The sequence below is a fragment of the Engystomops pustulosus genome, chromosome 7 (genome assembly GCF_040894005.1).
Source record: "Engystomops pustulosus chromosome 7, aEngPut4.maternal, whole genome shotgun sequence".
Taxonomy (NCBI): Eukaryota; Metazoa; Chordata; class Amphibia; order Anura; family Leptodactylidae; genus Engystomops; species Engystomops pustulosus.
The window spans coordinates 44,251,704-44,268,479 of NC_092417.1; the positions used below are offsets into that span (position 1 = coordinate 44,251,704).

Consider the following 16,776-nt stretch of genomic DNA (forward strand, 5'->3'; position numbering starts at 1 on the left):
TTATCAATGTTCACATATTTTATTACAATTTTTACACCGGATAATAAGAGAAAAGCTCTTATTAGTAACAATCCTTGGATCCTTAGACAATCACCCCATTATAGAAACTACACTAAAAGACATTTACCTGTCCATGTAGCCATAAAGGTTGGAAAAAAATACCTTGGTCTATCAAGTCCTATTAATCTGTGTAGTGGGTTAAAATTCCACATATAAATTCTATGAACTCTGCATTCACATGCTGCATTTAGATTTCATTTGCAAATGAAATTCTAAATTTACCAAACTGTTGAAGTGGGAGGAGAATCTCCAGTTGCCATTACCTTTAGAACATTAACTACAAAATTGTATTACCTTACCAACAGGGGTAAAAGGCAGGTCTTGTTGACCATGACTGTGATAAATGTAATCCATAGGACCTATACGCTACTAAACTCTCCCCCTATTTTCTAACCCTCAGTCGCACTATTCTTCAGAGGTTGTGGGGAGGAGAGGACCACCCTTCATATTTGGTGAACTTAAAAGGGCATTCCCATTATAGAAAATTAATGTTATTGTTTCTAACATTGTGGGACTCACAATCTAATCAATCTACCAGTATATTTTAGAGTGTGGGAGGAAACCGGAGGACAGGGAGGAAACCCACGCAAACACCGAGAGAACATGCAAACTCTTTGCAGATATCGATCCTGGCTTGTGGCAGCTAAATTCTGGTCCAGGGTTGTTGATTTGCAGATTTCACATCCCTCTTCTCAATATACTTCATATCTAATACATTAATTCTGTAAAATGCATTGTTCTATCCTGTCTGTGTTTCCCCTAGTGGGAACCTACTGATGCGTCCCTGTTATTTAACAGTGCCATATACCTCTGTGTTTTTGCACTTAAAGGGAACCTATGTATCATATCATGGTAGGGTCCAGATATGGTGATCTGCATCCAATAACATATGTAAATGCGGAAAGAAAAAGGGGGATGCATATGTACAAAGTCAGACAATTTAAGTTTTTATTAATCAGTATATACAAAAACACACGATTTTAAAACACCATTAAAAAGTCCCAAATTGGACATGCGTAAAGAACAAAATCAGACAGAGGTATGGGACTTGTATATAAAAGTAATAATAATAAAGTGACAGGAATGTGCATAGAGTATATGTTAAGCAGGGTGCCTATATATATATATGGAGACCAGAGCAGAATATACAGGGTAAAATGCCAATGACTATAACAGATAATGATTTATATACAGTAAGTCTAAATACCTGGTCTCCATGAGGTCTATATGGCCAGAGTTATACTAGCCGGCAATTGTAAAAAGCACAGTCTGAACACATTACAGATAAATGCAATACAAGTTTCCAATCCCAACCTGTGTCTGGAGGAGGATGACCCGACGCGTGTCGCCTATCAGGTACGTAACTTACTATCACACGTTCTGGCTGTATTTTACTCACCTGATTGACTTGGCATCACGGAGTGCCGCCGGTTGGTGGTGCGCATGCGCCACTTCCTTCCTAGTCCGGTGAGACGCAGCTTGCGTTTCATACACTAGGTAACTAATGCTTGATGACGCACTTCCGGTTCATGGAAAACGCACCGCGCATGCGCCATAACCCGGACCGGAACTACACGCCGAGCAGCCGCGGGTATAAAGGGCAGTCCTCCCCTGTTATTCATTTACTCCTGATGAAGCCTACCTGATAGGCGACACGTGTCGGGTCATCCTCCTCCAGACACAGGTTGGGATTGGAAACTTGTATTGCATTTATCTGTAATGTGTTCAGACTGTGCTTTTTACAATTGCCGGCTAGTATAACTCTGGCCATATAGACCTCATGAAGACCAGGTATTTAGACTTACTGTATATAAATCATTATCTGTTATAGTCATTGGCATTTTACCCTGTATATTCTGCTCTGGTCTCCATATATATATATAGGCACCCTGCTTAACATATACTCTATGCGCATTCCTGTCACTTTATTATAATTACTTTTATATACAAGTCCCATACCTCTGTCTGACCTTGTTCTTTATGCATGTCCAATTTGGGACTTTTTAATGGTGTTTTAAAATTGTGTGTTTTTGTATATACTGATTAATAAAAACTTAAATTGTCTGACTTTGTACATATGCATCCCCCTTTTTCTTTCCACATTTACTTAAAGGGAACCTGTCACCAGGGACCTCATTTTCACTAAAGACAGGTTGCAGAAGCCCATTACAGCTGCAGTGCACATGTCTTTCTGCTTTCTCTAACCATTTGCATTACAATATAATTGTTTGTTTAAAGTTACCTTGCACCCTGACAGGATCCTCAGTGTAGTCCCAGGGGTTGGGCTTTGGTTTGGATTAATTTCAAAAAGCAACACATGACTTCTCTGTGCTGCCTCCTGCTCCTTCACAGAGGTCACAGCCTGATAAGCTGACATCAGTGGGAGAGGAAGGAGCTGTACAGGAGCACAAAGGTGGGGGCTGAGAGCTGAGCACAGACAAGTCACATGTTGACTTTTGTAATGCATCCAAACTAAACCCCAACCCCTGGGACTACACAGAGGATTCTGTCAGGGTGCAAGGTAGGTTATAACACAAAATTATATTGTAATGCAAATGATTAGAGAAGGCAGAAAGACATAGTTGCACTGTAGGTGTAATGGGCTTCTGCAACCGGTCTTTAGTGAAAAAGAGGTCCCTGGTGACAGATTCCCTTTAAATCGTGGCATGCTAGTATAAAAACTATCCACATAGAGGAGGTCATGTTGGCTTAAAAGCAGGTTCATAAAATATTGCACCATTTATGACATTCCATTCAGGTGGCCTCTACCTCTGACAAATTTTCAACCTGTGTATATAGTTGTAAACTGTTCAATACACATCTTTCCTTCTGACTTGTGTGTACTGACACAAAGGAATTTCACTTGCCTCAACAATAGAAAGGCATTCCTCAAAATGGTCGAGGATGTGTTAACCCTTATATAAACACATAGTTGGGTTCATCTTATAGTGGAAGCTATAACACAGTTTCATGACAAGACACATTTATGAAGCCTGGGTAACAAGGTAGGGAATTCAGCAGCAGAGGAAGCACAGCATTATTATGGACCAGAGAGGTGTCCGGGCTAAGCAGCTACACAGATAGCAATGTAGCAAAAGTTTAATTTGGTTGAGGTTTAAATTAGGTGAATCACATGCCTTCTTCATCACAAAATAGCTTATGTATATATCATATATAATATAAAGAACATTACTATTCCTTATGTATTTCATTCTGTCAAATCAGGATTCCTTTGTTTACATGCAGGGGCTGAAATCTGTACATACCCAATTATGTTGTCGTCTGAAAAGTGAACACAATTCGGGTCTGGGCTAAACAGCCTGGACTGCAGAATTAATGGCTGCAGCAGAGTAGCCGAGCTTTCTGTACAGTCACTGCTCGCTATATTTAGCTCACAGATCATTGCACAGGCTTCATATATTTGTATCTTCTACTTGGCTGAAAGCAGGACTACATATATACATGTAAACAACAGTAGGTTCAGTCACTCCCAGCAAACTACTGGATATGCAAAGTATTCAGACCCCTTTACATTTTTCACTCTTTGTTGCATTGGGGATTTATTAAAGTTGTAAAACAAATATCACATGGTGATTTGTATTCAGCCTCTTTTCTCAGTATTGGGTAGAAGAAGCTTTGAGCTAATACATCCATGAGTCTTCTTGGGATATGATGCAACAAGTTTTTTACACCTGGATTTGGGGATCATCTGCCTCTCCAGTTCCCTCAGGTTGGATGGTGAACACTGGTGAAAGTCATTGTCAGTTCTCTCTGCAGATGCTCAATTGGGTTTAGGTCTGGGCTCTGGTTGGGCCAGTCAGGAATGGTCTCACAGATGTTCTGAAGCCTCTGCTTTGTTATTTTAGCTTTGTGCTTATAGAAGTTGAACCTTCTGCCCGGTCTGAGGTCCAGAGCTCTGGAAGAGGTTTTCATCCAGGATATCTCTGGACTTGGCCGCATTTATCTTTCCTTCAATTGTAACCTATCGTCCTGTCCCTGCCCCCATAGCTGAATGCTGCCACCACCATGAGTCACTGTTGCAACTGCATTTGGCTGGTGATGAGCAGCGCCTGGTTTTCTCCACACATACCGCTTAGAATTAACACCAAAAAGTTCAATCTTCTTCTCATCAGATCAGAGAATCTTATTTCTCATAGTCTGGGAGCCCTTCATGTGTTTTGCAAACTGTATGCTGCTTTCATATGTCTTGTACTGAGGAGAGGCTTCCGTATGTACATTCTGCCACACAAGCCCTGACTGGTGGACAGTGATAGGTGACTTTGTGGAATTTTTACCCTCTCCCTCTCCCTACTGCATCTCAGGATCTTAGTCACAGTGATTTTGGGGTTATTATTTATCTCACCAAGGCTCTTCTCCCACAATTGCTTAGTTTGGCTGAAGGGCCAGGTCAGGGAAGAGCAGTTGTCCTAAACTTCTTTCATTTAGGGATTATGGAGGCCACTGTGCTCTTAGGACCCTTAAGTGATGTGATGCAGGAATTCTTTTGTAACCTTGGCCAGATCTGTGACTTGCCAAAATTCTGTCTTTGTGTTCCCTGGGCAGTTCTTAAACATCATGATCTTCATGTGCTCTGAGTTTAATTAAACAAAGTTAACAAGTTCCATTTACAAAAAAATCTTACAATATATTTGTTATCTAGTTACTGAAAATGTATTATGCCCTTGGTAAAGTACTGCAAATTCACCACGTGAATCTTTGTTACACTATGTCAGTGATGGCAAACCTATTAGATGCCGAGTGCCCAAACTACGACCAAAACCCAAATATCTTTTGCAAAGTGCCGATTCAACAATTTAAACAGTAACTTATGACTCCCTGCTCTGTTACATGTTTAAATTGTATAGGCACCTGAGGACACCAATACAGTAGAAATAAGGAGAAGAAGTTTGGATTATCATTGTAGCTTCCTTCTAGGGTTCTGGGCTGCCTGGGACTGCAGGAGGCCTTGAGTCCTGTCTGGCGAACTCTGCGCTGGGGTGATGGCACAGGTGCCCACAGAAAGGGCTCGGAGTGCCACCTCTGGCACCTGTGCCATAGGTTCGCCATCACTGCACTATGTGATACATCAGCCGTGTAACTGGGCTACACATAAGATACGATCTAGATAAAATTCAGTTGATTTCTCATTCAAAGTAACCAGCTTATTCTCATCTTACATGAAAAGTCCACGTGATAACTTTGCTTCCATTGGAACCTTATCTCAATCTTCAATAAACAACAGGCCAAAACTTGTTCATTCTGTTGGTTATGTAAGGATATTGATATATGTTGTGTAACAGAGCAAAACTAAAAATTCTGGTGCGCAGATAATTAACATTGAAGCATAGCTAAACCTCTGAAGCAGACATATTTTTATTGTAGAAAGAAGTAGAGCAATAAACAATAATCAGAGATGGACTGGCCATGTAATTAACTGGGAATTTTCCCAGTGGGCTTATGGGTTTGGGTCCGGTCCCCCCCCCCCCCCCACTCCCTATAACTTACCTCAAATAACCAATTGTATGCAAGTTGTACAGTCCTATATAAAGCATAGCATTATCTGCCGTGGAGTCCAGCAGACATGTGGATAAGTTACACAGGACTGCTGTATATTTTACATTGGCCTGCTGCAGTCTTTCCCCTTTCTTTTTTCCCTCCATGTAAAGCCCTGGGGTGTAAGGTATCACACTTTACACAGGGCTGTTTGCTTTAAATAAATAAAGGGGCAGACGTCCTATGTTCGGAGTTGAGAATGCAGCAGCCCCGTGTAAAGTATGGGGCTACACATTGCAGTCCTTTGTGTAGTGTTATATTTTACACAACACTGCTGTTGTCCTATGCTCTCTTAAGTGGTGCAGGCTTATTTTACAATGGTGGTGCAGATATTTGTGTTATGCCTAGTGAGTGTTAAGCATATTACCTATATTCTTGTAATGTATATTAGGGCAATATTATGGTACCTATATTCTTGTATATAGGGGCAGAATTATAGTAGTTATTATCTAGTATATAGGGGGCAGGATTATAGTATTTTATTATCTAGTATATAGGGGGCAGGATTATAGTAGTTATTATCTAGTATCTAGGAGGTATTGTAGTTGTTTTATATTGTAGAAGGCAGTATTAGGTTGTGTTCTTCTAAACATGTTATATTATCAATCTATTCTTTCTTCTGTACATTTACGTAAAGAAGAAATGTAATTAAAACTTGCCTGTTCTTGTTTGCATAATTTACTTATCAACCCGTCACTTTCTTTGCACATTCGCGCTGCTTACTACCAAAAATATGTTCCTGTTTTGCTTTAAGGCCATCTACCAACAACTTGTCTGTGTGGAGTTGCTAACTCCACCCACATGATCTGACCACGCCCTCTTGTTTTGACTCCACCCATAAATAGGGCCACTATTAGATTTTTTTTCCAGGACCACTTTAAAATCCCAGTCTGTGCCCTGAATACATTATTACTGGTGCCACTAATAAACGTTTACTGGGGTAAATACAATACCCTAAGGGTGAATTCACACATTGCACTAACAAATGTGTAAACATCACATTTACACTAACACAATGTAAACTATATGTAAATACAATGTTAACGTTATGTTTACACCGTGTACACACAATTGGATTGTGTTTACAATGCGTTAACAAATACAGCATGTGAACGGACCCTAATGGGGTCACCCATATTGTTTACCCCGGTAAATGTTGTATGTTGTGCAACCTATAGGGAGCAGGACCCAAAACAATCTGTGACGGGGCAGTCATTACTGTGTACACACCCCATCTGTGATAACCACTCATGGCAGTGGTACACCTGTCTCATTAACATACAGATTATAATGGGAATTTCTCAGAAACAACATAACGGACAGAAATAATAAAGGAATTTATGTTATTTATAAAGTTGCAGTGCATTTTCCTACAACATGATGACAGGAGATTATAAAGCTTTGGTAGGTGATTTACTTACCCAAACACTTAAATTCTGGTGCTTGTAATACTTTCTCTAAACCTTACATGTCACAGTATTCTGTATAGGAAGTACTGAAAGCATCATACACTACTGAACACACACATAGCCACGCTGCCAACGTAGATTAAAATTAGCAAGAACCAGTCAGATGACTTAAGATACCTCCAGGTGGTTTCTTCTTTGTTGTGCCAACTCTTGGCAATAATGAACAATCTACAAGACAGAAGGCATGACCGCACTAAATTACCCGGTCAGGATCCACGTGAAATTCCACAGTTACATAGCTGGCACTGGAAATAGTTAACATTCACACAAAGCTATTATCCTTTATTGAAGGCATTTGCTCTATAACTTGGGTAGACATAAGCATAAGAGTATGTCACTGTATAAGGATAAGTCAAGTGCTACAAATGCTGCAGATCAACAGGGAACTGTAATAAGTTCTACCGAAAAGACATCAATCACAAATTTATCTGATCAGCCTTTCCAAACCCCACAGTAGAGGCAGTCCACTAGTTAAGGACACCCGACTAACAGATGACCCCTCTGGCCACTGTGCCTCTGGTGAAGTCTCTGGATGCTTTCCTTTAGTCCCAGACTGCAATGATCAGCTGTAATGTGTCTGTAATGAAACTTTATTGATGTTGCTTGGTCCTATTACAGCAGAAAATTTGGAAACTACAATTGTCACTGGAGCAAAAAAAATAAATTGTGTCTGGAGCTACAATTATAAAATATACAGTTCCGACATAGATACAAATTCAACTTAAAAACAGGTTCTGTAGGTCGATCTTGTACATAACCCGGGGACTGCCTGTAAAGAAAATACCAATAGCAACCAAGCAGCTTTAGCCGTTTTGATATTCGGCTCCATGGCCAAAATGAACACTTGGAAGAAAATAAAATGAGGAAAAACAAAAAGTGTGAACATAGCCAGACTAAGGAGTGGCATCGGCTGAAATGTAATGACTATAAAACATGTAATTTACATTCTGCAGTTTTCGGTACTGAGTGTACAGTTCAGACCTCAGCTATGGACAATCTATCATGGCACAATCAAGGTAATGAGGACTGTAAGTGACTAATCTGACTTTTCTAGGAATTACATTTTTCGGTGGCCGACACTCAGGGCCGGCTCCAGGTTTTAGTGGGCCCCTGGGCGACAGAGCCTTAGTGGGCCCCACCGTGGGCCGCCCTCCAGTGGCCACACTGACCCCCTCACCCCCCTGCGGACACACTGACCCCCTCACCCCCCTGCGGACACACTGACCCCCTCTCCCCCCTGCGGACACACTGAACCCCCTCTCCCCCTAGGGACACACTGAACCCCCCCCTCCCCTGCGGACACACTGAACCCCCTCTCCCCCCTGCGGACACACTGAACCCCCTCTCCCCCTAGGGACACACTGAACCCCCCCCCCCTCCACCTGCGGACACACTGACCCCCACCTCCGGACACACTGAATCCCCCCTGCCGAAACACAGATCCCCCCCCCCCTCTCCCTGCAGACACACTGAACCCCCCCTGCTGACACAATGACCTCCCTGATGACACACTGACCCCCTCCCTCCCCCCTCTCCCTGCAGACACACTGAACCCCCCCCTGCTGACACACAGACCCCCCCTCTCCCTGCAGACACACTGAACCCCCCCTGCTGACAAAATGACCTCCCTGATGACACACTGACCCCCTCCCTCCCCCCTCTCCCTGCAGACACACTGAACCCCCCCTGCTGACACAACGACCTCCCTGATGACACACTGACCCCCTCCGGGAAAGAAAAAAGAATTCACCTTTCCTGGTTCCCCCGGAGCAGCGCTTGCAGCTGGTCTGAAGCCGGCACACGTGATCCGATGACGTCATCATGTGCGCCGGCTTCAGAGCCGACGCATACCCTGCGGAGCGCTGCATCGTGGCAACCGGGACAGGTGAGTTTCAGATTCTGCCTCTATGCTGCGCTCCCGACCAGCGCAGCACAGAGGCAGAAAAGTGATCGATCCGGATGGTGATCAATTGTACCAGTGTCTTATAGCGACACTGGTACAATTGATCCGGGGGCCCGAGTGGGCCCCTCCAGTACCCCGGGGCCCCGGCACTTGCCCGGGTTGGCCGGGTGCTGGCGCCGGGCCTGCCGACACTGGGTCTGATCCGAAAAAGCAGAAAATTTAAAGGAAACCGACCACTTTAAAATGCCAGTTATAACCCTCAAATACCTTGCACCAACTTAGGGTGATGCCGGAGCATATCTTCATTATTTGCAGAAACCGCTGTATTGCTTGTAAAACTGTTTTATTCTTTATATTTCAAGCACACTTCGGCGCACCATGCGCACGACCGTTAGAAGTGTTAGGAAGTGCCAGAGAGTCGGTAACTTCACGAGCTCTCGGGCACACTCGCGCCTGCGCAACTTCAAATTTTTATCCTGGCTGGCTTTGCACGCCAGGACAGTGATGGGGGACCTTTTAGAGCCCCTTTGCCCAAACTACAACCAAAACCCACTTATTTATTTAAATTTATTGCTACCTGTTCTACCACAACTTTCAATCATATCGGCCCCTTGAGGACAATAAAACAGTTGAAAGAAGAAGGGCAAATTTGGACTATTGTTGTAGCATCTCGCCATGGCCCCTATAAAGGAAGAAACATGTGGCCAGGAGGAGCTCTAAAGATAATCCTCCCCCTTCCACGTGTTCTACCTCTTCCTGCAGTCCCAAGCAATCAAGAATGTGTTGCTTTAAAATAGCACTGAGAGCAGCATCTCTTGAGTTGCCTGGGACTGCAGGATGATTCTTTGAGTTCTGTCTGGCAAACTCTGAGCTATGTTGATGGCTTGGGTGCCCAAAAAAAAGGGCTCTGAGTGCCACCTCTGGCACACGTGCCATTAGGTCCGCCACCACTGTCAAAGGATAGGTATAGGGGGCGAGGGGCAGACGGCAGCCACGGCAGTAAGGTAACGATCAGCCTAGTCTTTATTATGGAAAGGAATTGTTTTCATTAACCAATGGGGATGCCAACATTTGATACTGCAATATAATGTAATATTGACCTGTTACAGCTGGGTTGCCGGGCTCCAATTTATTCTTGGGATCATTTTAAATCGGTGTAATTGTTAATGTATGGTTTCATTTTAAGATTGATGCAATAAAAGAGAAAAAGAAAAAAACTTTGTTGAATACATTTTGTAAGTTCCCCTATTTTTGAGGGTGTTGTGATTTAGGTTGGGGGGAAGTTACCCTTACTCCTATGTAGGACGTATCTAATTTGGGTTATGTCATAGGATATTGTCTGAATGAATAAATAACAAACCACAGTCGTTCTGTAGATTTTTAATCATCTTGGTAGCATATTGATAGGAAGGTGTTTTCCATTTTAGCAGTATCTCATAATAAAAGTTACGTTTTAAGACAAAGGGTTTCAGTGAGGTCTGTTCATTGGATCTTTTTTGTATATACCGTATTTGAAATGCAATGCATAGAGTCTGCATAGAGAGGGGGGGGCAGGGACTAGCAGGCTATATACTAGGGGGGCAGGGACTGACAGGCTATATACTAGGGGGGGCTGATACTGGCAGGCTATATACAGGGGGGGCAGGGGTTAGCAGGCTATATACTGGGGGGGGCAGGGGATGGAAGGCTATATACTGGGGGGCAGGGGATGGAAGGCTATATACTGGGGGGGCAGGGACTGGCAGGCTATGTACTGGGGGAGCAGGCAGGTTATATACTGGGGGACAGGGACTGGAAGGCTATATACTGGGGGGCAGGGAATAGAAGGCTATATACTGGGGGGCAGGGAATAGAAGGCTATATACTGGGGGGGCAGGGGATGGCAGGCTATATACTGGGGGGGGCAGGGGATGGCCGGCTATATACTGGGGGGCAGGGACTGGCAGTCTATATACTGGGGGGGCAGGGACTAGCAGGCTATATCCTGGGCGGCAGGGACTGGCAGGCTATATACTGGGGGGGCAGAGACTGTCAGGCTATATACTGGGGGAGAAGGCAGGTTATATACTGGGGGGCAGGGACTGGCAAGCTATATACTGGGGGCAGGGGATATAAGGCTATATACAGGGGGGCAGGGGATAGAAGGCTATATACTGGGGGGCAGGGGATGGAAGGCTATATACTGGGGGGCTGGGGATGGAAGGCTATAGACTGGGGGGCAGGGACTAGCAGGCTATATACTGGGGGGCAGGGACTGGCAGGCTATATACTGGGGGAGGCAGGGACTGGCAGGCTATATACTGGGGGAGAAGGCAGGTTATATACTGGGGGGCAGGGACTGGCAGGCTATATACTGGGGGGCAGGGGATAGAAGGCTATATACAGGGGGGCAGGGGATAGAAGGCTATATACAGGGGGGCAGGGGATAGAAGGCCATATACAGGGGGGGCAGGGGATGGAAGGCTATATACTGGGGGGCAGGGGATTGCAGGCTATATTCTAGGGGGCAGGGGATTGCAGGCTATATACTAGGGGCAGGAGTTGGCAGGCTATATACTGGGGGGGGCAGGGACTGGCAGGCTATATACTGGGAGGGCAGGGACTAGCAGGCTATATACTGGGGGGCAGGGGATGGAAGGCTATATACTGGGGGGCAGGGGATGGAAGGCTATATACTGGGGGGGCAGGGGATGGAAGGCTATATAGTGGGGGGAAGGGGATGGAAGGCTATATACTGGGGGGCAGGGGATAGAAGGCTATATACTGGGGGCAGGGGATGGAAGGCTATATACTGTGGGGGGGAGGCAGGGACTGGCAGGCTATATACTGGGGGGGAAGGGACTGGCAGGCTATATACTGGGGGAGCAGACAGGCTATATACTGGGGGGAAGGGACTGACAGGCTATATACTGTGGGAGCAGACAGGCTATAAACTGGGGGGGGTAAAAAGGGGACTTGTTGGTTATATAGTGGGGGTGAAGGAAATTGGCTAGCTATATAATGGGGGGAAAGGGGCTGGTCAGCTTTCTACTGGCTGGAGGCATTGACCAATGTATTACCCACCCTATGCTTATACTCAAGTCAATAGGTTTTCTAATTTTTTGTTTTAAAATTGGGTACCTTGGATTATACTCGGGTCGGCTTATACTCAAGTATATACAGTAATACAAATATTAATTAAATATTAATTATATTAAATATCTTATTCTAGAAGACTGTGCTTTGCTGTTCTTCTGTTTGATTCCTGCTCCTAGAAGTTACAATCAATTGCCAACTGGGTGTGGTCGCTCTTATCGTCAAAGTTGTGTGCTTTGGCACAGCAGAAACCAGCAAATGGCAGCACCCAGTCGCCAATATTTCATATATTTCTAAGATGGCTGCCAAAGGAAACAAATACTTAATACAGGCATAACTTATGGTTAGCCATGGTCCACCAACATCCTGATTCCTAAAAGCTCTTCTAAATTAAAAATAAATTATTTAAAAAAAATCTATTTGATCAGGCTAGCTAATACAAATAGCTCATGTCACTTTGGACAAAATTTAAAGGTGGCTCTTCACAGTGTCTTTCCCTTTAAGGTGCTTGAAGAAGAAAGTTTGGATTTTTTTCCATGCATCTTCCTGTGCTTTGGAATGTGCTTTAGTTTGCCCACCCCACAACATCGGTACACCCAATAGTTTGTGGTGAGAAACCTTGCACAATGGAAAATAAGGAGGCTCCAGTAGATGCCCGGCTCCAGGATAACATTGAAACTCCACATCCTTCTGATGTTCTCTCAAACGGGCAACCAGCTGTTCAGTGTAGGTGGCACTGGGCCAGTTTTTGTCATCCGATCCACTCAAAATAAGAAAGGCGGCAGGAGACCTTTCAACTGGAATAAGAGCCCCATGATTTGCTGGATCCATTAGATCATCCATGGATTCGGAAAAGTCCAACTCACCAGCTTCTGTAAACTTAACTTTCTCAGCACTGAACCCAAGACACGGCAACTCAAAGTTACCACATGGTAAAGGAGCAAATGTGTTGGCACAGCAGCCAGAGATGCTGACAGCTGCCTTAATGCCAGGTAGGAAAGTTGCCATGCTGAGCGCCAGATCTGCACCTTTTGAGATACCGATAACTCCAATGCTTTCTGCGTTCACCTGGAATGATATTAAGATCCGGTTATGAGCGGCCCTGTGTAAGCCACAAGGGGGAGATTTATCAATCGTATTTTAAGAATGTGCTCAGGCAACCAATTATAGCTCAGCTTTCATTTTACCAGTGCTCATGAAGATTTTATAGGGGAGCTGTAATTGATTACCGTGGGCAACTAAGCACATTCTTAAACTTGATAAATCTCCCCAATGTGCCCTAAAAGTTCCCTGTCAATGAGTAGACCTTCTTTTCTGTTGGGCATGACAAAAGTTGTTGCGAGTGGATTTGAAATAAATATTGGGGTATATTTAATTGATTTTTTTATAAATCATTTTCATATTACTATATGATTAAAATGTACGGAATGTATAAAAAAACTACCGGTAATTAAAAAGGTAAAATATTCTTTATAAAAGAAAACCTCCCAGCAAAATACCTTTGGGTGGGATCGTACAAGTTCCAGTGCTTCCCTAAAGTAATCTAGGTGGAGCCCCCCGAGGTTGTTTGGTAGGTCATCATAATCAAAATATGCCAGTGCCATGGTAAAGTAGCCGTGGTTGGCAAGCAGGCTGGCTCTGTGCTCCATGAGACCTCCTCCTGTCCCGTATAGATCAATGATGGCAGGAAAGGGACCTTCTCCTAGAAGACGAAAAACATCAATGAAAGGAGAAAGACAAGTACTTCCTGGTGCAAATAAGTTACGATAGCGGGCTGGATGTCTTATCTCCTATTGTCATGCGCTCACCTGTGGTGGTTGTGCTACCAGGAATAACACTGTAGGAAAAGCACTATGGGTGCTGCCTGGTCCTTACCGACAGAGATTCCGGATATATGATCATCTGATAATCCGCGGGGATGAAGAGAGCCTCCGTTCCTTACGGATGTGAAAGGAAAAAATAGGACCTTTGTTCCGGTACAACTCGAAAAAGAGTTTTATTAGATAAAATAAAAACAATAAAACATAGTAAAAGACAACGCGTTTCGCGTCCTAAGTACTGGACACTTCTTCAGGTCTAATAAAATTCTTTTTCGGATTGCGCCGGAACAAAGGTCCTAATTTTTCCTTTCACATCCGTAAGGAACGGAGGCTCTCTCCATCCCCGCGGATTATCAGATGATCAATGCATGGAGAGTTACACTCATTTTCCCACATATTTCCTGGTGGACTTGCCTTGGACTGCACTTGGCAATGGTAGTCGGCTACCAGGTCTGGCAGAGGTGGCACAGTGTAGTATAGTATGCACACGATGGTGAGTACATTGTTTTGTCATGTACATAAAAGCATATTACACATACAAGATAACATAGAGGTTATATATTCCAAAATACAATCCTTAGTGATCCTAAGGTTGGCTGTATGTTATGACAGCACTGCCCAAATCCTCTATGCCAGAGTTAACTATGTGTCCCGATGCCTGGTCTGTGTAAGGGACCTTGCTCCAGACTTCAGATTAAAAGGGTTGTCCTTTCAGGAAAGGGTATTACAAGCGGTGAGTGCCTCACATATCACATGTAAAGGGGTCCATTGTACCCCCAATAAATGGAGCAGTAGGTTGGGTGAGGCTACTGTTGCTCCATTGTATATGGCAGAAGCTGATCAATAGAGAAGCTGCATGAGTGACTTGTGCCCCGTGGAGTGCCCTCCGATTAGCAAGTTATCTCCTAACACCTTCTGTTTTTTAACAGAATGCAAGAAAACTTATTGCACGGCGGCGTAACCTATGTCACGTTCACCTGTAACAGTATATAAGCAGCTGACGAGCAGAGGCAGGTTGGTTTTCTTATATGACAAGGCAAACCAAAGGAACTGTGGAAGATAAGCTATGTCTTAGGCTACATTCACACGATGTACGCCTGCCGTACCGTAGCACGGCGGGCATACATTGGCCCCTGGAGAAAAGAGGATGAGCTCCGCTCACCCCCACCCCTCTCCATGGCGATATATGGCCGGGGCGCCGTATTACGGGAGAAGGATAGGACATGTCCTATCTTTCTCGCAGCAACGGAACGGTGCCGCACATGTGCAGTACCGTACAGTTTCCGTAGGGCACTGTGAGCCCAGTTCTTCAAGGGCAGAAACATGTAGAAGCTCTGATAAATGCCCCGCACCATTATACAACTGCCCCAGATTTATTCAGCCCTCTACTGCCGTTATACAGATGTATGATAAAACTCTATAATAGCTGGCTTTGTTTTATGCTCTCACAGAGATCACCCCCCTCCTATACATAATATTATACATGTCTAATAAATGTGGCTGAAGACTTTATATTCTTTCCTCCTTATGTGTAATGAGCCCCAGAGGCTGCAGCGCCCCCTGGTGTCCACACACAGCAGCACATTACAGGAGTCTCTTATTATTGTGCACTCACCGGGGGGCAGGAAGAGGCTGCAGTGCAGCGCCCCCTGGTGTCCACACACAGTAGCACATCATACATTATAATGAGCCTCTTATTATTGAGCACAAGCCCTGATTCCGCACTCACCGGGCGGCAGGAAGAGGCTGCAGTGCAGCGCCCCCTGGTGTCCACACACAGTAGCACATCATACATTATAATGAGCCTCTTATTATTGAGCACAAGCCCTGATTCCGCACTCACCGGGCGGCAGGAAGAGGCTTCCCCGCACCCTCCCGTCCCGCACCGGCACCCGGGTGACCCCTTCCCCCATGAAGCTCCTGTCCTGGGCGGCGGAGGCTAGGGGAGCCCCGGGCGGGTGTGGGTGCAGGGAGAAGCGCAGCTGGTAGGGGCTCCGCACGTCCTTCTTGAGCAGCCTCCGCAGGGGAGTGCGCGGCTCCAGGGACCACAGGGGCCCCTCCGGCTCCACTCCCGTGTAGCTGCCGCCTTCCAGGGCCGGGCTCCGGCTGACATCCAGCTCCCCGCTGCTGTCGGCTCGGTAGCGGCCCACGGAGGAGAAGAGCTGGCCGCCCTCATCGCTCAGAGCCGTGTGGAGACTCACGTCCTGCCCGGGGCTCAGGCCGCGGACCTGCAGCCGCAGGGGGGCGTCATAGAGGCAGCGGCCCGGCACCACCTGCAGCCGCACACCGGACATGGCGCGGCTGCTCCGGGGCACATGGGGCAGGCTCCGGGGGAGAAGTGACATGGCCACCGGGCGCATCATCACTGCGGGGGCAAAGGTCTCCTGCATGGAGATAAGGCTTAAAGGGACCGATCCGGGATGTGACATGTAAGGGATGATAGAAAGTGCAGACATTTCCAGGATTAACCCGTCCATCTTCTACCCCTGCTGCAGCCCTGAGGTCACGTGCACTACTGTAGTTGTTATTTGAGTCCATATTCACACATTGTGCTTGAATTGCGGCGTAGCTTATCTCAAAAACACATGTTGCTTGTTTCCAAACGTTTATGTCTCAGACTGCATCTACATGTGGCGTAAACTCAATGTTGACCCCAAAGTAATTAGGCAAATCTCTTCTTAGCTGTGATGCGTGCGTTAACGTAACGCGCCCGCAATGTATCTGTGTCCTGGGATAGCTCCTCTCTAACGCACCTGAATTTAGTACAATGGGTATAGGACAGTAGAGCAATGGAAGTGCCATTCATAAAAGCAGAGATGGCAAACACAAGATCAGTCCAGGAGAGGTGTCCATCACTCGGCCATGTTAAAGGGGTTGTTCAGCCACTAAAGTGAAA

At 45.4% G+C, this 16,776-nt stretch overlaps 2 protein-coding genes across 5 annotated transcripts in view; both read right to left on the bottom strand.

The window, feature by feature from the left end:
* Positions 1-3,421, bottom strand: part of LOC140069692 (cytosolic phospholipase A2 delta-like) — a 66,703-nt gene extending 63,282 nt beyond the window's left edge. For 3 of the 4 annotated variants that reach the window (XM_072115679.1, XM_072115676.1, XM_072115678.1), the window contains exon 1: positions 3,327-3,413. The gene's annotated coding sequence lies outside the window, so the exon portion shown is untranslated. Of the gene's footprint in view, positions 1-3,326 lie in introns of all 4 variants that reach the window. The other variant, XM_072115677.1, reaches the window with a different exon arrangement.
* A 9,051-nt stretch (positions 3,422-12,472) lies between these two features.
* Positions 12,473-16,394, bottom strand: LOC140069691 (acyl-coenzyme A thioesterase 1-like). The gene is made up of 3 exons (XM_072115675.1): positions 15,724-16,394; positions 13,560-13,762; positions 12,473-13,128 (listed from the first exon to the last, which is right to left on the bottom strand). The coding sequence occupies exons 1-3, from the start codon at positions 16,355-16,357 to the stop codon at positions 12,529-12,531; spliced, it is 1,437 nt and encodes a 478-aa protein (XP_071971776.1). The 5' UTR covers positions 16,358-16,394; the 3' UTR covers positions 12,473-12,528.
* Positions 16,395-16,776: the final 382 nt, after the last annotated feature.